The 24,870-nt window shown below is 36.4% G+C and overlaps 1 protein-coding gene and 1 long non-coding RNA gene across 9 annotated transcripts; both read right to left on the reverse strand.

The window, feature by feature from the left end:
• Positions 1-1,024: 1,024 nt before the first annotated feature.
• Positions 1,025-12,784, reverse strand: LOC132797685 (cholesterol 7-desaturase nvd). Of its 6 annotated transcripts, none has more exons than XR_009633771.1 (6): positions 12,494-12,784; positions 6,160-6,553; positions 5,784-6,090; positions 5,571-5,712; positions 4,909-5,511; positions 1,580-1,665 (listed from the first exon to the last, which is right to left on the reverse strand). XR_009633771.1 is itself a non-coding variant. In XM_060809435.1 (5 exons), the coding sequence occupies exons 1-4, from the start codon at positions 12,674-12,676 to the stop codon at positions 1,581-1,583; spliced, it is 969 nt and encodes a 322-aa protein (XP_060665418.1). In that variant the 5' UTR covers positions 12,677-12,765; the 3' UTR covers positions 1,367-1,496; positions 1,559-1,580. The 6 variants fall into 6 exon arrangements, 2 of the variants coding, with proteins under 2 accessions (XP_060665419.1, XP_060665418.1); XR_009633769.1 differs by lacking the exon at positions 1,580-1,665 and adding an exon at positions 4,469-4,868; XR_009633768.1 differs by lacking the exon at positions 1,580-1,665 and adding an exon at positions 4,470-4,843.
• Positions 12,785-22,309: 9,525 nt separating this feature from the next.
• LOC132797670 (uncharacterized) lies at positions 22,310-23,159 on the reverse strand. 3 transcript variants are annotated; one of them, XR_009633763.1, is made up of 4 exons: positions 23,070-23,159; positions 22,883-22,942; positions 22,705-22,831; positions 22,310-22,638 (listed from the first exon to the last, which is right to left on the reverse strand). It is a non-coding gene; the product is annotated as an uncharacterized LOC132797670 (long non-coding RNA). The 3 variants fall into 3 exon arrangements; XR_009633761.1 differs by having other exon boundaries at positions 22,705-22,942; XR_009633762.1 differs by having other exon boundaries at positions 22,883-23,148.
• Between the last annotated feature and the right edge of the window lie 1,711 nt (positions 23,160-24,870).

Genomic DNA, 24,870 nt, shown 5'->3' on the forward strand with positions numbered 1-24,870 from the left:
GCATGACAGTCACTCGTTAGAGCACCCAAAGTCGCAAATCGTTTTAGGCGTACTATTTATCGAAAATATTTTACAGGAACTTTTACAAACAAATGTCTTAATCAACTCGAAAACGTTTCAAATTGTAGGATTTGACTGACGATTTGAGAATCAATCAAGTGACGGTGATGGCGATGGGTTAGATTAGGAAATTGCACTAGTCGAGGCACTAAATGATATTTCCGATGTGAATGTCGCCCTTGACACTAACTTTGTTGGAAAGTCAGGGTCCAGAGTCTATGAAATAGAAATCAAAAAGAGATCGACCGCCTTTGCCATCTTTTAAATATGGATCGCCTATACCTTTGCCCGTGATGGCTTCAATGGTTTGGGTATTCTTAAAATTATATTCAACTATCTAGTTTAATATATTTAAGTTTAGAATCAATCAGGGGTGCAACAGAAAACGCTTCCGCTCAATTCCATTCCGTGGTGTTACAGGTGGCGTAAGGGCTGCCAGCTTTTCGATTGAAATTTTCAAAGTGAAGGTCAGCGATGCTAAAATGAAAATTATATGGTGTCACAAATCGATGTAGTTGCATAATAATGACATTGCTTTTCTAAGATGCCTGCTGAAATAATAAAACTGGTATTTCTTTCTTTTTTCGAATTGTTTCTAAATGCGCATGAAAGCAAACGAATTGACACGTTGCATACATCAATTGATAAAATTAATTTTAATTTATAATTTATTTTTCTGCTAATAGCTTGCGACGCTAACCCTTAGCCATTGCCGCCTCTAAGTGCGGTGATATTAAAGATAGTAAAACATCATAATAAGCGAGAGAGTACTGATGCTGTATATACATTTGCATATACATATATGTACAACGTTTGCTGTTTAGGAGTACTTTTAATAAGGAAATTTAGAAGAAAACATAATTAAAAGTTAACTAAGTATACAGATGAAATTACGAAAAGTAGTGTGCATCTAATGCATTAAAATTAATTTCTTGCGAAGGAATGAACTTGTTCGCAATTGTTATTTGTTTATTTGGAAATTAAATTTATTTACTTCTTATCGATATAAAAAAACCAAACTATGTAACGTCAAGAATATTCACTTCCATTACCACTGAAGAGTTTCGGAAATATTAAATCCATCACTATTAACTGAATAAAAATTAGAATACCATTTTCGAAATTTTTTAACAGAGGAATCTTCCACGATCAGCTGAGGATTACCACGATAAATCTTATGGTCCCATATATTCATGTCTCGCTCAAACTAAAATTACATAAATAAGATTCATATTTTGAACAGCGCCGAAAAATCAACATACCATTATGCTCTCGCCACATATGAGGATCTTCACGATAGGTGCCATTAAACGGGGAGCATAGAATCGGTGAACCACTTTCTGTAACAAAGGCTCTACGGGTGTTATGGTCTGAAATATTTGAAAACTTCCAAAAATGGGAGAGTGAAGAAAGAGATGAACATATGACGGGCCGAGCTGGAAGCAGACATACAAAAATTAAAATTCGTTAAATGGGCAGATCGAAAATATATATTTACTTGTTTTCCCGTGACATTTATTTTAAAAAAATTTAAATTTGTTGAACAAGACAATATAATGACACAGTTTAACTTCAGCAATATGTTTATCTTCTGTTGCACTCCAACTGTAATGCAAAAATAAAAATGATCTTATATATAAAAATACCAAATATTTATAGAATAAGCAAAGTTAAAGATCTTTATTATAAATGTATATATCATTAAATTGTTAGTGATGGATTGGCGCAGATTTTCCTAAAAATATCAGAGGGGGGTTTAGTATGACCGCTAGCGAAAAAGTGTAATTCGACAGACGATGTACCCGACGTATGTACTTGCACAGCTTCATATTGTCAAAACTTGTGTTAGTAATATTGGGCCCCTCGGTCTGTGCAGCTTTTCTGATTTCAAAATGCCCATTGCGTTTCACTTTTATTACCTCGTATGGACCAAGGTAATTATTGTCTAATTTCTTCCCAGCAAGGAATTGTGTTCGCTTCACAGCAATTATCGTAAGTCACCTTCTTTGTAGCCATTATCTTGTTTACGCTTTCTGTCATACGGCTTTTATTGCACAGTTTCCTGCAATTCAGCAGACGCAGTTGCTCAGCTACCTCGACAGCAGTGCCCCGCAAATTCTGATCGAACAAATCAAATATTTGCACCGTTCGCTCTTCTCTGTGTGTAACACTTCCAGCACTGTCGAAAGCTCCGCATTTTTGGCCCATAAATTAGCATTGACCACCCGTATGGCCTCGACTAGCGTCTCCAAGTCGGCGATCTTTTGTGCATCTTTGCGTGCGTGCTGCTCCTTGTGCTGCAGCGCGGTGTTTGTGATCTCCAATCGCTCTTGCAGCTCCTTCATGGCCACCTCGTTGTCGCTGCTCTGTTGTTGCTGTTCCAGCTGCAACTTGGCTAAGTCTTGCTGCAATTTTTACTCACACTTATGCGCCTCTACCTGTAGATTCTCGCAGTACGCCGCTTCACTCAATTGGGCCTCGCTCATGCTTGATTGACTCGTTTGAAGTTGTTAACGCGCCTTCTGCGGCACACGCTGTTGAATACACTGAACATCGTCTACAGTTACGGCTCGCCCAATGGATATATGTACATTTATTGAGCCCACTTCAGGCAAGCATTTGTAAACGGAGTATTTCACAATAGACACATCGGCCCCTCTATCAACGAGGTATGATACCTCAACTTCGTTTAGTTTTATAATTTTTAGGTACCTATCCGCTTTAATAACTTGAACGGCTTTTATAGCGTTCGGACAATTTAACGAGATATGCCCATCTTCTTGACATTTGAAGCACTTTGTTTTTGCTACGCAGTCTTTACGCACAATTAAACCAACAAGATTGTTTTTTAGCGTTCTGATTACGCTTTCTTTCTTTCTTATAGTCGTTTTAGTTTTCAACTTGTTTTATACACTCATAAACGCAGTATTTTTCTTTTACTTCCTTAAATGTTTTGCAACCGTACATGTTATATTTAAACTCATTGGGAATATTTAAGTCCTTTACTATATAGCGAATAATTGACTTTGTTTCGACGTTATCCAATGCAGCAACTTTTCTCATCTGCTATATATATTCTTGGAAACTTTCAATATCTTGTTTCTTCCTCTCATTCAGCTTTGTACCTCTGCACTTTCGTATTCTCTTTTGAACTCCTTTGACAACTTGGTTTTTAGTCCTTCATAATTGCTGACAAACTCGGTTTCGATCGCGATATACGTATTTTTGTTTCTCGCTCAACTCGAAGTTATTAAGCCAATATTCCACTGGCACTAACTCTCCACCAAAATCTGGCACAACTTTGGAAAAACCTTCTACCGACACTTTTGGCTCTTGCCGGTCTGTCTCATCCGCTTGTATTTTTAAGTTCAACAATTGTATTATTTGTTGCAAATTCTCTTGATTTTGTTCAATTATCTGCTTCATTTTCGCCAGTTCGATTTTACTTTTTGTCTTTGTGCTATTGCTGGCAACTTCCAATTGTTCTTTCTTTCCTTCTTGTTTCTTCTCTGTGTTTGCTGCACTATTTCTCACAAGTTCCAACGATTTGATTTGCACTTCTTCGGTCTTCACTGTTTTTCTGCTTCGCAGCATATATAATATGTCTGTCCTTTTTCAACTTTAGTTTTTTATACTACAGATGTCTTTCTCATTATTCAAATGCACACGTCCACGAGAAAAACAAAGGTGCTAAAAACAACGTTAAATAGAAAATAAAACGTTCAAATTTTGTTGAAAACAGTTGCTATAACAAAACAAAGGTCGAAAGTTCTATAAAATATTGGAAAACAGATAAATACCTGTTGATAACATATATACCATGTAAAATGTAATGTGAAATTAACAAATTTTTAGCCAAAGTAGCTATGATCCCTAGTAAGTAGGCGTTTTTGCCCATACAAAAGTATTTACTCAATAACTTCTATAATTTTTATGTTATAACAATCAAATTTGCAGGATTCTTAAATACCATTGTTACTATTGTATGTATTAAAAATCACTCTATATTTGTTCTTTGATTTTTGTCGATTTCCGGGGGTGAAAGTTGTCGTGGCAAAAAATATTGCTCTATCGCTTATGATCTCTAAGATTCAGTCTTTCATACGGACAGACGGGCATGGCTACATCGTATCAGCTCTTGGCGGTAATTAAGAATATATATACTTTATAAGCTCAGAGATGCCTCCTTCTGACTATTACATGCATAAATATAATCAGAACTACAATATTTATCACTTCGTAAAATTTTATTACGATCTGACAAAATATTTTAAATTTATTTAACATTTTTGTATGCTTTGGTTGACAAACTAGATATTTTCACTCTATGGTATATTTTGAGTGTATTCAGTATATTAAAATATTTTTTCGTATGTTAGTGTGATATTTTTTTAAGAATAATACCATAAGACTTATTTAGCCCAAAGTAATATTAATAATACCAAAAATTATTAGTATTACAACAAAACCGAGATTTCATATTGAGGCATCAACCTTCGTCCTTCCGCAGAGAATCTGCTTTCATTCATCGTACCGCAGACTTTTTTACAAGGTGTGAAATCAATATTCTCATCGATGCGGATATTCTTCCGCGGACACTCTTTGGGTAAGAGACATTCTCACTGGCACCGTCTCAATGAGTGTGCCAAAATCCGCTTGCTTGCGCGTGGGTGAAAGACTCGATGAAGGCCGGATAAAGCCTGAATGATATCCTTCATTCAGGGCACTTCTTTTTCTTTTCCTTAAACTGTGACATTTTGCTGCTATAATATACATTCGCGGCCTCGGTGGAATTAAGGAACAGGGATCTACAAACGTATCGAGACAGCACAGTGCGTTGCTACTCACCTCCTCATGACAAAGACTAGGATAGCTCCAGTCTAGCTATTATCAATCCCTCGCTTGGGTGCAGTTCTGACGGCTGATTTCGTGTGGTTGCATACACCACATTGGCTTTCTATTCAGCTCTTTCAATAGCCCATTTCAGTGTGTCCAATTCCGCAGACTATACCTGAGCAGCGCAATACGTGCAACGGAGTACCCGCAGCAAGTTCTGGGACCTCCACAGAGAACTGCGTACTTGTATTTACGTGTTCCGTTTCATGAATGGGTGTCGGAAACTGCTCACTTCAAGCTCAGTCGAGAGCAGCTCCAACTAATTATCGCCATGCAGGTATTTCCCACGGAGAACCACTGCTTCAGATCCAACTTTCAGCCATATTCGAAATATGAATCCAAACTAGTCAATTTCATTACGCGGTACCACAGCTCATTCAACAGACAAATTTTGACCCGAATGATTCAATCAACTTTTGCGCTTAAGTGCTGTCATTTATTCGATGAAGATGAGTCAAGGTCAACGCTGTCAGATTTTCAAAGTGAAATTGATGAAGGTGCTAAAAAAAAACTGTGTGGAATTTTTTCTTTTATATTGACCTAAAAAATATTATACTTTTGTCATGTGACATCGCGTTAGAATCCTGATTTCACTTAAATACTGCAATACTCACGAAGGGTTGCCAGAAATTGGTAAACAGCTTTTGATGCTATTAAATAACTTTTTTCCCGATAACCGGCCAATTTATTATAACTGATTTTTTATCAATTAATTTAGTAAATAAATAAACTTATATATAATTCTGGCTAGAGTGACTTTTGTTCAAGGAGATATGAATTTATAAAAGTTGAAGAAATGATTATTATCAATTATTATTTTTACGTACCTTGCTTTCCAATCATGACGCGCAAAATTAGTTAAGAAATTTTCTTTAGCATCAATACATCCAGACATAAAGCTTTTTTTATGTATTGCTGCAAAATGAGCCAAATCAGCACCATTCTCTGGTATTTCTTGAATGTGACAGTTTACATAAAATTCATTGCGACCTTGATAAACAAATTGTTTCGTTTGAAGTTCATCAGAAATTGGAATAGTCCATGGCTGTTCCAAATCTTCCACATTATACCAAATAAATATATGATCATTAACTTCTGTGGATATCCATTTCTTTACTTTAATAGCTGAAGGAACTAAAATGTGGAGAACATATGTATATATTGAAAAATAATGAAAATGTATTTTGAAAATGCAGCACATACCACACGAACTGTAAGGAATATTTGTGCATCTTCCATCGATACCTCTAAAACTCCATTTATGAAAAGGGCACTCGATGTTATCCCCAACAACTCGACCGCTAAGACCCATATTAGCTCCCAAATGCGGGCAATAAGTATCAAGAACGTAAACTTTATGCGCTTGTGTTCGGTAGACTGCGAAATGCTGCCCCAAACATGAAATATACATTGATTTTCCGGCACTAAGCATAGAAGATTCCAGAACTCCATACCATCCATTGGGATAGGGAGGTGGCAGATCCTTAGTTTTAGCTGATCGATTATTTTTGAGTCGGTTTATCGCCATTTTTTTGTTAATATTTCTGATGTTTTTTTCAGTTTTTAAAATTTGACAATCAGGAATTCTATCTAAATGCTTGAAAAAAGATTTAGTAAAGAAGTGATGCGAGTTAACTACTTTAATGATTTTTTCAGAGGAATCTATTTCAAATATAGTGAAATACATATGTATGAGTAAAAACACTAACATTTAATCGCAAAAACATTTTGTGACATACTATATATACAAAACATATGCGCTTACTGTACGTTACTTAAGTAAGCCCCATTTGGCATATAAATAAAATAAAAAACAAGTAAGAAAGCTACAGTCGAGTGTGCTCGACTGTGAGATACCCGCTACCCATTTTTAATAAAGGCAAAATATTGCGGTATTATTTTCAAAATATACCGAAAATACTAAAAAAAACAAAAATATACCAAATGGTATATGTGGTATATCGGTGTAGTACCGCACTCAAAATATACCTTAGACGGCACATTATACCAGATTGTCACCCAAAGCAACTCAGACCCCTAGTAAGTAGGCGGTTTGCCCATACAAAAGCATTTCTTTAATAACTTCCAAAATTTTTATCTGATCGCAACCAAGTTCTCAGAAATCATAACTACTATAGTTATTATTGTATATACCAAAATTCGCAACTCTAGCTTTTAAATTACGCTTGTTATTCGATTTTTTTGATTTGCGGGGGCGGAAGTGGGCGTGGCAAAAATTTGAAACAAACTTGATCTGCGTGCAAACATAACAAATGCTGTCGAAAAAAAATTATAGCTCTATCTCTTATAGTCTCTGAGATCTAGGTGTTCATACGGACGGACGGACAGACACACAGACGGACATGGCTAGATCGTCTCGGTTGTTGACGCTGATCAAGAATATATATACTTTGTAGGGTCGGAGATGTCTCCTTCTACCTGTTACATACATTTTCTGCCGGCACAAAGTTATAATACCCTTCTACCCTATGGGTAGCGGGTATAAAAAATAATAATTTATTAGTTAACATCGGCCAATATATTCAACGTTTGCGTAGCTAGTGGCGATTGAAGTTTAATCTATATTATGAGTTGATTTATTAACTTACTTAAACCCAAACGAATTCGAATTTTCATAATAAATAAGCATACATATCAACAAGTAAGCATACATTTAAAACAAAACGCTGTTGTGATTGCACATGTTATGTTATGTTTATGAGTAATGGTCAACATATGTTAGTATGTAAATTTTGGAAGTTATTAAAGAAATATTTTTATGTGGGCAAAAACTACTTACTAGAGATATTAGTTGCTTTTGCTGACAATCTGGTATATTTTGCAATTCATAGTATATTTTGAATGTAGTACTGTATTAATATACCTAAAAGAGCCTTTGGTATATTTTAGTATTTTTGTAATATATACATATATTAATTTTGCTACTTGTCACTACCCCCTGTGTATGATGATTCCTGCACTTCTCTTAAGTGATAGAGATTGTATTTTGGCCGGATATTTGCATGTTTTTTTACTATTTAAGGACCTTAAGAAATAACGGGCACCATCTAACAACTTAAGCACGACAAATGGCCCCTCGAGCTTAGGATCTAATTCATGCTGATCATTTTATACTATTTGAGCCCATTGCTGATGAACTCTTTCCTTTTTATATTGAGCACTCTTAACAAAATTTTCATTCGATTTTTATTCTGCATTTCTAGAATTGACTTGATTTTCATTATTTATAGCCAAGTGGCCTTCCTTCTGTAGCTATCAATAGCTTTAGTGCGCTGAACTTTGCCACTCGGTTAGTTGTGCAAGTCAGGACCAACTGAACCTCTTGTAAAGCTTCCTGTCATGAACGCTCACTTGTTTCCACTGCTGTCAACAAACTCTTCCACGTGCTCATAACACGCTCAACTTGACCGATAGCTTGACAGGCACCTGTCGCTATTAAGTCAAAATCAATTCTATTTGTCTTACAAATCTTTTGAAATTCGCTATTTGCAAAACTTCTTCCCTGATATGCAATAACTCGAATCGGTACTCCAAAAAGTGATATGTCTAATACCTAAATTAAAAGTTGCTATAAATAAACAAACTTGTGAAGGCATCTATTTATACTATGACATACTACTTTATACCATTCCTTTAACTTAGTTTGCCACTAATATCAATGTAAAATGTGTGCTATGATATCTCTATCTTAGGTATTGTATGCAATTCCATTAGCATATTGCCTGACAGTGGCTTATACATTTTACAAGTCATACAATTTTAACAAATTTCCTTTATATTTTCATACCAATATTGTCTTTAAACTTTGTCTAGAGTTTTCTGCCAGCCCAAGTGCCTTATTGCCTCATGCCCATGGTTAATTACGAACAACCTAAATGTGCTTGGTACTATAGGTAAACACTTGGTTTTGCCATTTCTCTGAATCATGCGATAGAGCAACCTATTCAACCCTGAAATAATTGCTATCAAACTCTCATCGCGTTGCTGTTCTGATTTTCAATCAAATGACTGCATATATGCCAACTATAGTACCTAATTACAATTTGTGTGTACCACAAATTTTCTTCCACTGAGATTATATACCGCTAAAGTTTTTAATTGGTATGAGTAATATTTTGATTCTAAAGGCAATGTGCATTTGCTAAAATATTCTACTACTCTACGTTTACCATCTATTCTATGTAAAAGCTGGCACCGCTTGGCGCTTGTATATGTATGCAATTCAATTGGGTATTGAGGATCGAACAGGGTTAGTACCAGTTCACTTATGAGTATACGAGTTATCTATCGACGAATTGGCTCGTGTTCCTTCTTCCAAACACACTTGTTTAGTTTTGAAACCAATTGATAAATTGTTTTCATTTGCTCGGAAAACCCAAATATCTTAAATATGATCCAAGCCTCAATTGTTTTGAAGTGTTAGGCTTGGATAAAACGGACAAGGCTTCGAGAATTTGGATTTAACTCTCCGTCTTCTACAAAAAAAACCCCTGTGCGCAGAAAGTCACACTTTTCTACATTAAGAGAAAAAAAATTGACAAAACATTTAACATATTTTTCAATCTGTCAAATGCCTCCTCCTTATTTGCAACAACTAACACATCATCAGTGTACTCCATCTGCTGCATAGGAATTTGCTAAGTTACCAAAAACACGAACAATTGCACGCTGAGAGACCGATGACTCGTTTTTTAGTCCAAATGGAATAATAATTAATAATGAACAACAAAAAAGAGATTTTTAAATATGCATAAAGGCAGCTTCTACAACTCACAAGGATTTTTTCTGGGCTCTGAATTCTGTGGTTCTGTGATTTCCCAAATCACTAGTGGATTTCATTGATACCCCTGATAGTCTTGACACTCCACAATAAATGCCTCAGATGCTTTCTTCTTATTTATTTATTTCAATTATCTTTATTGATGCTTATCTTCTCTTTGCCGATATGAGTGCGGAATAATAGGTTGTCGATTTTTTCACTGGAACTGCTGATTTGATATCCACATACATTCCAGTATTGGTGATTCGATGTGCTTTAAAATTTGTTTGTGCTGGGAACTGCGGAACGAAAACGCCTCCAAAATTTTGCACTGCACTATGGTCTAAAAGCCCATATTTTTGGCATAAACTCTAAAAAATGGACATAAGATTCTAAAAATTTGCACAAATATCTGGGAGAGAAAGATATAATTTCGAACAAAATTTTGTGTCAATTTGACCACGCCTTCCCCACGCCCCCATATAACCGTCCATATGAAACACTGGATCTCAGAGACTACAAGAGATAGAGCTAAAATTTTTTTTCGGCAGCAAACGTAACAAACGTTTGCACGCAGATCAAGTTTGTTTAAAATTTTTGCCACGCCCACTTCCGCCCCCTCAAATCAAAAAAATCGAATAAAAAGCGTAATTTTAAAGCTAGTTGCGAATTTAGGCATATACAATAATTACTATAGTAGTTATGATTTCTGACAATTTGGATGCGATCAGATAAAAATTGTCAAAGTTATTAAAGAAATACTTTGAGCAGCGCTGCATGAGAAAACTCATAAACACCTGGAACATGTATTGTTATTTCAAAAAGGGGCAAAAACGGGCAAAAAACCATTACTAAAAATGGATTCTATAGAGATTTGTTAAAAATATTACGTTTTTACCTTTAAGGCACTTGGAGGCACTTAAAAGAAAAGCTTCACAGAACACATGTACTTTTGTTAGAATAAGCTAGAACAACACATTTGCAACACATTAGACAAAACAACACAAACATTTAGAAATATAGAAAAACGTTTAGTAACTATTAATTTACATACCTTGACCTTTATTTTCCATTTACACACTTTTAACTTTTAGTATTTTGTTCAATTGATTTACGAGCTGCAAGTCGTCAAAATTTTCGCGGGTTTTTTGTCTAAAACAAAACGACACTGAACAGCTGACTTTAAAAGCGCGCAAAAAATTAGGGGTATTCCCAAAAAATCTAATCAAATCAAAAAAAAATTAAACATTATTTCACAAAAAAAAACAAGTAAGAAAGTTATAGTCGAGTGTGCTCGCCTGTGAGATACCCGCTACCCATTTTTAATAAGGGCCAAATATTGCGGTATTATTTTCAAAATATACAGAAAATACTAAAAAAAATACTAAAAATATACCAAATGATATGTTTGGTATATCGATACAGGACACCATTCAAAATATACCACAGACGGCACAATGTACCAGATTGTCGCCCAAAACAACTAAAAGCCCTAGTAAGTAGGCGTTTTTGCCCATACAAAAGTATTTCTTTAATAACTTCCACAATTTTTATCTGATCGCAACTAAATTTTCAGAAATCATAACTACTATTGTAATTATAATATATACCAAAATTCACAACTCTAGCTTTAAGATTGTGTTATTCGATTTTTTTGATTTGCGGGGGCGGAAGTGGGCGTGGCAAAAATTTGAAACAAACCTGATCTGCGTGCAAACATAACAAATGCTATCGAAAAAAAATTATAGCTCTATCTCTTATAGTCTCTGAGATCTAGGTGTTCATACGGACAGACACACAGACGGACAGACGGACATGGCTATATCGTCTCGGCTGTTGACGCTGATCAAGAATATATATACTTTATAGGGTCGGAGATGCCTCCTTCTACCTGTTACATACATTTCCTGCCGGCACAAAGTTATAATACCCTTCTACCCTATGGATAGCGGGTATAAAAAATCGTTTATGCCAAAAATTTGGGCTTTTGGACCATAGTGCACTGGCGTTTTTTGGAGTTGCTATTGACTTCTTCTTCCTGGTATAAGATCAGCAAACAATTATGTACTTTAACACTACTATCATGCAATCAAATGCAAACATAGTTGTTCTTGAGATTTGCTTTTGATTTTGCAATGCAGATGGACATTTACTCTAATCTGTGAGTGCGTATGTACATATAACGTACAAAACCAGCGCATATAAATTTTGCGATTCGTTTAATACAATATAAATCCAATAATAATATGTATAAACATCGAATTATTTGTGTTTGTTGAAGCAAAATATGCTTAAAAAATGTTGTTGTGGTCAGTGTTTTTTTTTTTTGCTGACTGCAAACCACATGTTAGTAAAACCCAACTCCAGCAATTCATATTTAATCTAATTGGAGTAATTGATTTTCGTGCAGCAGAAAATCCAGAGACTGAAATTCTCCAAAACAAAAAAGGAGAATCCAGGTACAGTTGACAAGCAATCACAAACAAATTTATTTGCACACAATATTTCAAAAATCAAAACGTAGCAACTAAAGCTTATCGATACATGTACATACATATGTATGTATGTTTACAATCTTAAACATTTTCAATTTATTTGAAATACATATTGGTATTTGTAAGAATTTGTCATTTGTTACAAAATTTTAATAAAAATGAATAGTACGATAGCAACCGAAAATAAATCGTGTTATCGTAGATTTTTTTTATTTAAAATTTTTTATTATTATGGAAATTTTTTTGACTGAATTCAACTTACCTTTGTCCAGTTAAGAGGCACAAAAAATATCCAGTAACATAAAATTATCAAGCTAAGTACACTTACTATTAGAAAACAATTTAAGTAATGTTGTAAACTTATCACCATCCACTGATCATCTTTGATGAATGAATTCACTTTAAACAGTACTAAAAGAAAGGAATCATGAAGAAAATGCGTCATATTTATAAATTTAACTACACAACAAAATTCGGTCGGAATACTATAAAAGTTCGGCTCTCACAATATGTACATATATGGATTTATTAAAGTCAATTCTCGATTGATTGTGTTGGTTTTTATACGATTGGTTGACTCTATATGCAATAATGCAAACCAGTAACGAATGTCGTATTTAAAACATTTATTTGCAAGTATAATATGTATGTATTTGTATTTGTATTTGACGATTACTTTTTACAAGGTTTAAATGTATGTACATATTTAATTGATTGAAGGGTACTTGGATCTAGATATACTCAGAAAATATCTCCACGTAAAAATACCAAAAGTATGTACATATGTACATATATGTATAAAGAGAGATTGGTGAAGAGTAAAACCTTCCGATGCCTTATTCTATTAGCGCTTGAGTAAAAGACAGGAGCGCACAGTGGGCGATTTGGTCTCGCTAGCGGCATTTAATTCAAAATTTCAAATATTTCACATATCGATAGCAGATGCTTTGATTAGATTTTTAAAAGCTTTTTAAAAGCTCTACGATCAGCTGATCATCAGCTGTGAACGGTCAAACACACCATATGATTTTGCAAAGAGCTTTACACAATTTTTTCTCTTTGCGCGCATTGAATTTGAGTTCCTCGGAAATTTACAATTTTTAGTGAATTTGTTAGAAGTTTGGTTTTTTATTATATTCAAGGTATGTATTCTCAAAAAAAATCAATGTTTGTGACCGGTCTATAAATGTGTAGCTCATAAAACGTAGTGGTAATTCAGTGTATTAACAACTAGCCCGGATTAGCGTACACCTGTCTTTCGTGGAGTAGAACTTACCTGATTCAACTGGATTCAGTCTAACTCTTTTATTAGCCGAAAGTGTGAGTCAGTGGCGTCCAAAATGTGTAATATCAACTGCTATTACCTGGTAGCCTTCAAACTATGGTACTTTTTAGGCACAGTGTTAGTACCAAAAAGGGATCTTTTTTTAGTATGACACTCAGAAGTCATCCCATTTTTCCCACCATCCCATCATTTTTTAGATAAAGTTTATATATGAAATATGTTAATTGGAGTTCAAATAAAATACAAGTACAACAAAATTTAAAATTAAAAAAAAAAATTAAAAAAAAAAAATTTTTACTTAAAAAATTCTATGATTTTTCTCAAATCAGTGAACAAAACCGACTGAAGACATGTATTTTAGTTTAGAAGTTATTAATTAAATGCCGCTAGCGAGACCAAATCGCCCACTGTGGAGCGGGAATGTATGTTGGCGAACATTTTTGTGTCGCACTTTGGCGCAATTAAATTATAAAACTAAGGCAACAAAGACCAAACTGCAGCAGCCGTTTTCGCCATATGTATTACATAATTTCTTAAATAAATTCTAAGATTTTTATCTGACCGCATTCAAATTTTCAGTAATGATAAATAATGTTGTGAATGATAAGTGTTGTTTGTACTTAAAATTACGACTCTTCGCATTACGCTTGCTATTTGTTTTTATTTTTTCGGACAAGTTGTTCGGATGTGGGCGCTGCAAGAAAACTAAAATAAACATAATCAGCGTGCAAAAATAACTAGTGCTGTCGAAAGAAAATTAGAACTCTATCTCTTTTAGTTCCAGATATCTAGTTGTATTTACGGACTGATCAAGATATGTATTCCTTTCTATACTGGTAGCGAGTGTAAAAATTTGGTATAAAATATACCAAATTATTGCACCGAGCTATACTAAAATAAACTATAGGCGGTACCCATATTCAATAAAAGCAAATCAGTTATATTCTTAAAATATACCAAATTAATGCACCGAGCTATACTAAAATAATCCATTCAATAAAAGCAAATCAGTATTATTCTTAAAGTTGATATTAACTCTACTATAAGCAATGTATGCGCTTATGCTTTTACCCTCCCAATAAAACAATTGGAAAATGCTCGGAATAGGCACACAAAAGAAACCTTTATTGGCACTTATATCATCCCGAAAAAGATCTTTTCAGACACTTATTATTATCAATAAAATGTTGAATTTATTTTTTTATTTTATTTAAAAAGTAAGATCTTCTGAAAAAAAGTAATAAGTTTGAAAAATATATAATATATAAAAACATTTAAATATACTTACTATATATTATATATAAACGTTTAATTCTTTTTGTTTTACTTATTTTTTCTGTTTTCTTAATTTAAAGAAAAACACATTAATTTAAGAACATATAATATACATTTGTTAAAAGATGGACAAAAAAGTCAAAAATTGTAAATACAACAATATCTTCTCATTGCTCATAACACACTTTTTGGTGTTGGTGCCCTGGCACGAATATTTAGCGGCAGTCTCATTCATGAAAATTTTCCTCCCATTGTGCGCACAATTTTGGGAGGATTCCCGCTGCCTACAAATATATGTACCTATTAATTTGGTATATTTTAACCATAATATGTTCGGATATTAATATATGATTCCAAATATAGCATAGAGTACTAAGCATACCAGCCATCAGCCAAAGCAGGTAAGACCCGATTGCAGTAGACATTTTGCCCATACATGGGAATCATAAATACTGTGGTTATTATTGTATCTACAGAAAATTGCGACTTAAACTTGAAAATTACGCCTGTTATTCAATATTTATACCCGCTACCCATAGGGTAGAAGGTTATTATAACTTTGTGCCGGCAGGAAATGTATGTTACAGGTAGAAGGAGGCATTTCCGACCCTATAAAGTATATATATTCTTGATCAGCATCAAAAGCCGAGACGATCTAGCCATGTCCGTCTGTCTGTCTGTCCGTCTGTGTGTCTGTCCGTATGAAACACTGGATCTCAGAGACTATAAGAGATAGAGCTATAATTTTTTTCGACATCATTTGTTATGTTTGCACGCAGATCAAGTTAGTTTCAAATTTTTGCCACGCCCACTTCCGCCCCTCAAATCAAAAATATCGAATAACAAGCGTAATTTTAAAGCTAGAGTTGCAAATTTTGATATATATAATAACTACTATAGTAGTTATGATTCCTGAAAATTTGCGATCAGATAAAAATTGTCGAAGTTATTAACGAAATACTTCTGTATGGGCAAAAACGCCTACTTACTAGGGGTCTTAGTTGCTTTGGCTGACAATCTGGTATATTGTGCCGTCTATGGTATATTTTGAATGCGGTACTATGTCGATATACCAAAGATACCATTTGATATATTTTAGTATTTTTGCAGCATATTCGGTATATTTTCAGAAAATACCGCAAAATATATTTCTTTTATTCAAAATGGGTAGCGGGTATCTCACAGTCGAGTACACTCGACTGTAGCTTTCTTACTTGTTTTTATTTGCGGCGAGTGAGTTTGGCAAAAATTTGAAACAAACTTGATCTTTCTAAAAAAAATAACAAGAGTTGTTGAAAAAATATATCTATCTCTTGTATTCTCTGAGATCTGAGAAAGACAGACAGAAAGGCAGAGGAACAACGTACGATTCGGTTGTTGACGTCGATCAGTAATATTATATATGTATGTATATAATAATTATACTTAATGGGGTCAGACAGCGGATTTCAAAATAGAAAACGACTGCATTACTTTATTGAAAATTAAAGAGCAGTTTTAGTTAGTTTTACCAGTTGCTTACACAATTCTGATGACTTATTTAAATCCTTGGAAAATTCTGAATGTCTTCAACTTTATTGAAGGGTTTTGGTGGTAACATTAGATTTTAACTTCTATGAAAAAGCTGTCTTTGTGCTATCACATCCGTTAGAATGCTTAGAACCTTAGTATTTTCAGCTTCCAAATTAAATAAAGCGTTCCTTAAGATCTACAAAATATATAGTATAGTATGTTTACATATCGATCGGATGTCAACTGCACACAGTGTTTTGCATAAATAATATTAAAAATACATTGTAACATTTTCTCATTATATAAACAAAAAATTAGGCCTAAGTAGAGTTCAAGTGTAGAGTACTTTGAACACACATGCTATGGACAGCCAGAGTGAAGAGTTAGCATGTCTGCAGGGCAACCTCATTGTCACCAAGTGGATACGATGCGCTCTCCCTTACGTAGCAACGGTCTCGCCGCTACTCACATATAATATTAATAGTATTAATTTAATACATAGACTAATACCGACTGCTTCACTGCCGGACAGCGCAGACTTAGCTACATATGTAATATCAACACTAATGTACTTAACTTAAGAACAATTCAAATAAAAAATGAACAAGACTGGACGTCTTGGTCCAAGGCAAATCAAACGTGTTTTGACTTATTCTACACAGCGACCTTGAATATGGTGTGTTACCTGAAGGACAACAACAACAATAATGCATTAACGCAGGGCTGGATGCAACATAAGAAGAGGAAAGAGAAGATTGATTGATTATATGACTACAAGGATATGCCACAACACAAAAACAAGTAAGAAAGCTACAGTCGAGTGTGCTCGACTGTGAGATACCAGCAACCCATTTTGAATAAAAGCAAAATATCACGGTATTATTTTGAAAATATACCGAAAATAGTACAAAAATACTAAAAATATGCCAAATGGTGTATTTAATATATCGATGTAGTACCACATTCAAAATATACCATAGACGGCACAATATACCAGATTGTCGGCCAAAGCAACTAAGACCCCTAGTAAGTAGGCGTTTTTGCCCATACAAATGTATTTCTTTAAATTCCACAATTTTTATTTGATCGCAATCTAATTTTCAGAAATCATAAATACTATTGTTATTACTGTATACACTCTCTAGCTTTAAAATTACGCTTGTTATTCGATTTTTTAATTTGCAGGGGCGGGAGTAGGCGTGGCAAAAAATTTGAAACAAACTTGATCTGTGTGCAAACACAGCAAATGTTGTCGAAAATTATAGCTCTATCTCTTATAGTCTCTGAGATCTAAGTGTTCATACGGACGGGCGGACAGACGGACATGGCTAGATCGTCTCGGCTATTGATGCTGATCAAGAATATATATACTGTATAGGGTCGGAGATGCCTCCTTCTACCTGTTACATACATTTCCTGCCGGCACAAAGTTCTTCTACCCTTCCTTCTACCCTATGGGTTACGGGTATTAAAAGTCTAAGTAAGTCGAGTGCGAGTGATGTGTAGACGCGGTGGCGCAAAGAATAAAATATAGTAAATAAAATAATAGCACATATAACTGACAAATATACACTAAAATGCCGACATCTGCGTGTGCAACTGCACAAAAGTTGCAGTTCGTTCTTAATTACAGTAGAATCCGGTCATAACGACTCCGCTTATAGTGTTCGTCCGGTTATTGCGACGAAAACTCGATGGCTTGGGTGGTCCCCATACAAACTTATTATAGTAAGTCTCCGCTTTTAGCGACAAACCGCTTATACCGACGAAAGTTTTCACAATTCAACCGGATATTGCGACGAAAAAAAAATACAGCGAAATAATGCCGACAAATTTAAGTATCAAACGACGCTGTTAGAAATGTACTATATGCAGTTATCAGTGATCGGCACTCTTGGTTGTGTGCCTAGCAGCGACACGAAGATTCTAACATTCTCACTAATTTCTATTAGTTTTAGCAGTCGCCGCCTTAGCTTATGCTAAGGAATATGTAATTATATGGAAGGAATATGTTATGGAAAAGCCATGCTATTGAATTAAATTTATTAATTTTTTTGTTTTGATTAAAAAATTAATTTATTTTATCTTAAAACCTATTACGAACATGGCAACCACAAAAAAACAAAATTTGATTTGCTCCTTTCGGTTAGAACGTCTTCCGGATATAACGACGTAAAATAGTCGGTCCCTTGAAAGTCGCTATAACCGGATTCTACTGTATTTGAAAACAATTCTCGTAAAGAGAAACCCAAACACCGCAAATCACTTAGCTAACATTCATGTAATAATCAAAGTAAAACTAACTAAGCCTCCAACCTCAAAGCCGTTGCCGAGAAAACCTGACATCTGCCCGGACGACTGCCCTGGACTTCTGCATAATGCAGCATGCAAATCCACCTGCATGACACCTCGACCAGTGCCAAGACTAGAGCTGGGAAACTATCGATGGTGGTGCCATTCAATATTTTCAACGATTTGGAAACGAAAATTCCATACAATCGATAGTATCGCTTTTTTTTTGCAGATTTTTATAAGAATTTAAATTTTAACAAATTCGAATCTATGTATATTTGATATATTTTGTGCTTAATCCTATAACTACAACTAGGAAGATAAGAGATCCAAATTAATATAACATTTCAGTAGAAAAAAAAGAAACAAAAATGTGAGATCAACTCCTTAACAAAACAAAAAAATATATGATATATGGTGGCTACGTGGGATGATGCGCCCGCGATTCACAGTAGCGCTTGACGCTGTGTCCTTTTCATGATGGGTAGGTAGCCTGCCACCATACTAGAATACAATAGGTGAGGATAGGGCGAACAACAGAGATGTATATCCACCGCATAAGATTACGAGAGAAGCCACAAGTGCAGCTAAGCATCTTTTCGCCATTTACAAGGCTCCGGTGGCCTTCTTCACCCTTTCTAACACGTTAAGCTTCCATGACAGTTTGCTGTCCAGGACCACACCTAGGTATTTCACTGCCTGGCTCGGCTTTAGCATAGTGCAGCCTTTTTTTGGGGGGACCATGCAGGTACCTTATAGCTCTTCGTGAAGAGGATAAGGTCCGTTTAGTGAGCCCGGCTGATTCGGCCCATGCTTTAACTTCCCGTAAAGTAAGTTCCATTACAGAACTGAGGGAGGTTGGGAATTCCCAGTTATCACAATGCTTACGTTATCCGCATAGGCAATAACCTTGGGGGCCCGTCTAATGAATTTTTGAAGTAGTCTATTTATGACCAAATTCCAAAGGAGAGGCGAGAGAACCCCACCCTGGGAAGTGCCATCTCGCACTTCCTTTGGAATGGCCGCATCACCCCACGAAGCCACCACCCGCCTGTCACAAAGAAGGCGGTTGACCCACCTGTGGATCGCTGGTTCCGTGTTAACTGAGGTAAGGACCTTCATAATAGCGTCAGTGGTGACGTTATTGAAGGCGCCTGAAATGTCAAGAAATACACCCAAGGCATATTCTTTATAGTGGTCTGCTTTTTCGATGGAGGCTACTAGAGCATGGAGAGCTGTCTCAATGGACTTGCCCTTTGTGTACGCATGCTGATTTGGGGACAACATTGAGTTGAGTTGAGTTGCTTCTGATGTGCAAATCAAGTAGCTTTTCCAATGTTTTTAGCAGGAAAGAGGTTAGGCTGATAGGTCGGAAGTCATTTAGAACCACATGACTGCATTTGCCCGCCTTGGGCAGGAAAATTACTTTCGAGGTCCTCCAAAGAGTGGGGATATGACCCCATGCGAGGCACGCCGAATAGATTCCCGATAGCCACGGAACAATCGTGGGCTTGCTGGCTTGCAGCATTGCTGGCGAAAGTCCATCGAGACCGGGCGACCTGACCTTCGCAAAGGAGTCGACAGCCCAAATTATTTTGTTATCTGTAATTAGACCGGCAGGGGGTCTCATAACTGGGAGACTAGGTAAGAGCTGCCAGTCACTGTTCTCTATTCCAATGTATCCCGGGAAACGAATGAGAGCATTGCTTCAAGAGTTTCAGCGCTGCTCTCCGTCCACACTCCATCGCCCGACTTGAGCAGACTAGGACTGGAAGCCTGCTTGGACAGCAGCTTCCTCAGTCTGGAGGTGTCCTTAATATTGTCCAGGTCTGAGCAAAAGGTTCTCCATGAAGACCTTTTAGATGATCGGATCATTTTCTTGTAGGACTTCAGGAGAGACCTGTACTCTTCCCAAACATATTCGTTGTCCGTCTTCTTAGCAAGTTGAAACATGCTAGTAAGCTCCCCACGTAGCGATGAGAGATCTGGGTTCCACCAGGGTGGCTTCGATCTTCTCGTCGGTCTTGAGAGCCTACAGGATTGGCGAAACGCGGAAAGTAGTCCTGCTAAGGGGACATTGACAGTAGTTTCTAGGTCCTGTACCGAGTTGATGTTACACGGCGGACCAAGAGACTTGGAAACAAGGCTAGAGAATTTCGCCCAGTTCGTATTAAGGGGATTTCTGAACGGCTGAGCCACACGTTCCCTGTTTAATGGAATGGTAAACTAAGTACATCCATTTTACCATTGATCAGAGAAGGAGGGTCTATCCAGGACCCTCCACTCTTCTACATTGGTACACTCAGTCGCAATAGTTAAGTCCAGCACATTACAAAAGGTGGGGCCTACATAGGTAGATACCTCACCTCTGTTGGCTAGTCTAAGCTTATAGTTTAGGATAAAATCAAGAACTGACTCACCCCTGTCTGCATGGACAGTTCCTCCCCCACCTCCTCCGTCCTCGTCAGTCAAGCTGAGGTGCTGGGTGGCGTCGGTCATGCTCTCAAGACCGAGATCCGCCTCAACCTCCCCTGACCACAGCGTGTGTGTGTCCTGGTCGTTGGGATGACGTTTTTTTGAGGCGAAAGTACACGCTCCTTAAGCCCCACGCCATCTTCCCATTGCGCTTCTATAGCAGATCCTCGGCCTCCTTATTGATCTGAATGATCACGTGCTGCCCACCACTGGGTAAAGGTTCATCAACCTTCAGCACGGACAAATCACTCGTCGGAATGGCCAGGTTCTGCTTTTTAAGCAGCTGAAGCGCCCGCTCGCCCTGCACAAATATGGGGAAAAGGACTTTCGCCTTCGGCGAAATATTATTCCTGTCCACCACGTCCAGCTTGGCCCCCCTCCCACAGTCCGTCCAGTTTGGGTACGGTCGCTTGCAGCCACTGCAATGTTGGGTCGTCCTTGCATGTCAGGATCTTGACATCATTCATCCAGCCAGTGCCTCCGAAAGTAGGCATTGGACTGTCTGGGACATTCTCCATCCTGACAAACAGTGCGTCGACCAGCTTACTATGGGTCAACCGCCACCGCTCTGCAGACTTTTTCCCGTTAGGGTCCCTTCTATCTATGAAAGCAACGGCGAGATGCCGCCTGGCAGTTTCAGCAACCGTTGCTCTCTGTCTCGTTCTGTTCGAGTCCGTTTGGGTGGAGCCAGGTGCTCGCAGCCTCTTGCTCACTGGGGCTCGTTGCTTGGGACTGTCAGCGGACCGTTGGCGCTTGCTTGCTCGACTCGACCTTCTTGTTGGCAGGGCCGGTAGAACCGGTCTGCACTTTAGTGTCTTTTGGAAAGAGGCTAATTTGCTTTTCACGCATCCACATGTTGGCCCAGGCAAGCCTCTCCTGATCCTTGACGGACAGGTTTGCTACACCACTGAGTCTTGCGTGAACGCGGGTCGCCGCCTTATTTTTGGCCTTCTTCAGCCCCCAGTGCCCCGCTGCGCAACCTTGGAGGTGCTGGCGATAGGCCGATGTGACTGAAGAGGAAGACGTTCCCCCTCCACCGTAAAGATTGACGCAGCGCTCTTTTGGTCCAAGTCGGTTAAGACCACAGCACCCGCGCGCACCAACCTCGAATTTTTGTTTGTGGCAGTGTTGTTGCAACTGATTCGGCCTGCTCCCACCGCATCAGAGGTGCGACCGCTGCCGACACGCAGAGAGGATAGAATGATAGAATGAGCAAAGCAGGGTATATTTATTTTCTGAAGCAAATCACACGCTTTATTAATATATATTAATTGAGCTCGCACTATGGCAACAATTTTAGAAGATATTATCGAAAACGGCTTGTAAACTCTCTTGAATATGTTGTGCCGAGTAATTTGTTTCACAAAGTAATCTCTTTGTCGACAAAACAGCAATTTGCAGCCTAAAATCATTTGCGACAAATGTGCATGTGACACTAATGAATGCTTCCTTAGCCTGAAACATCCAAAGATCCGTTCTAATAGCGCAAAAGTAATTTTTTGCAGTATATTATTATATTAATTTTTTTTTCTCACACAGCGTACATAGTCCACGAAAAGCAATTAACTCTATAAAACCAGAAAATATTGATTCTGTAAACTCTAAAATAAAAAACAAGATTTAAATAATCTTACAATTCCAGCACAGTAAAAGCATATTCGTATCTTTTTTTCACCTTGCTTCGGGAAAATAACTTGTCTTTTTAATCGGCCTAGGTGCAGACATATCTTTTTTAAAAGGAAATTCTGATGTCTTTCAAGACTTTTAAGATAATTATATTATAGATATAAAAGGAATAAGTCAAGAAGTTACCAAATCTAAGTATATAAATCCACATGACTTTAATTTCGTGGATTGACAATACGCTATTCCCTGTGGTGGAATATTAGCATTAGCGATTTTGTCGAAAATGTCCCTCCACAGTTAAAGTCAAAGTTTTCAAGCTTATACACCCATTATAATGATAAATTCAGATTGAAAACCGAATATAAAAAATTACCTATGCCCACATAAGCAAGTCGAAGAATTGATCACATACGGGATTGCTGAACCATCTGTATCTGAATATAACAACCCATTGTTATTTGTCATTAACAAACCATCCTTCGGGTCAGAAAAAAATAAATAGCGTTTAGTAATTGACTATCGTCAGATTTTCAAGAAATTAATATCTGATAACATTCCACTTCCCAGAATAGATAATATTTTGGATCAACTAGGTCGAACAAAATATGTCTTGCATGCTTTAACTTGAAGTCAGGATTTCATCAAATTGAACTCGAAAAAATGGCGTCTAATTAATTTCAGAGTATGATGCCTATTGCATTCTCTGGACTAGAAATGCTTGAGAAGGCATTTATTTATTTTTATGGATGACTTAATAGTCATTGGTTGTTCTGAGAAACTTTAAAATGATTTTTTTGAAAAAAGTCGGAAATACAACCTGAAGTTACATCCAAAAATATTAATTTTTTATGAATGACGTGACTTTTCTCGGCCATAAATGCACAAATAAAGGAATACTCCCAGTCGACAAGAAATATGACAACATTATGAACTACCCAGTGTCGCAAAATGTTGATAGAGCTGGACTTACAGATGCAAGTATGCAAGCATGTAGAGCGATTTTGATCTAAACCCATGATGGTGTCCAACTTCCCTTTGCTTATGCATCAATAGCTTTCACAAATGCAGAAAGTAGCAAGTGTACTACTGAGTAGGAATTAGCTACAATTCACTGGGCAATATTACATTTTCGAATAAATATTTATGGAAAACATTTTATAATTAAAACAGATAACCTACCCTTAACATATATTATCAATCCAAGTTGTATATTGAAAAACAAAAAAAAAAAAGCTAAATTGTCTACATTCTATGAAGATCCAATACAAGGAAGTCACACAGGTATTGCAAAAACCTTGGCCAAGGTCAAAAGACATTATTTTTGGAAAGGTATGACTCAAGATATTTCTGAGGTTCATACGAAAATGTCAGCTTAAATCGGGCTATATAAAATACACTGAATTAATATTATGATGCTGAATTTGTTAAGAATTTTAAAACAGATCTTCTTGTTGTATTTTTGACCAACTATCTTGCTCTTCTTAAGTTTCTATTTTTGCAACTACTATATCTACATAACTTTATGAGTCTTTGCCAAATAATTTTCAGGTTATTTGATTGTTCAATTTGTGTTATTAAATTAGACAGTTGATTTGTATCAGTACCATCAAAATTTTTTTAGAAAATTCAAATGGTTGAATTAAACACGGTATACGTATATGTTTTATGCTCCTCTTTGCGTTTGTTCTTTATTTCTTCAGGTTCGAGCACGTGTGCTGCTTTTCAAGTAATGAGGAGCCCCAAAAGTAAAATACATTAATCAGCTTACTGTGATATTTCCAGATTGTGATCTGGAGTATACATTTTCTTTTGTTAATCCTTTTTGTTAATTATGTAAAAATGTTATTCAAACATTTTTCACATGAGACTTTTGTGTCCCAGTAAGTTAGAAAGTTGGATCTAAGCCTTTCGATCAATTATCATCGGAAAGTTTTGATTTTAAAATTGGTTACTTTAATTTCAATAAAGTGAATTTTTAAAAGTGTCAATTTTCTACAATGACAAGTTTTAATATTTATCGACACCACCCACAAAATATTGGGTGCCTCCTTCCAGCTGGGGTCTCCAGGCTGGGGACCCCTGCAATAGCGATTGACATGTTTTGGTTATCGTTTGTACCAACAGTGTTGCTTATCTTAGTCTTGATGGGTGTTATCGATACCTGGAGTATCGCA

This window comes from Drosophila nasuta, unplaced genomic scaffold (genome assembly GCF_023558535.2).
Source record: "Drosophila nasuta strain 15112-1781.00 unplaced genomic scaffold, ASM2355853v1 ctg16_pilon, whole genome shotgun sequence".
NCBI classification, from domain to species: domain Eukaryota; kingdom Metazoa; phylum Arthropoda; class Insecta; order Diptera; family Drosophilidae; genus Drosophila; species Drosophila nasuta.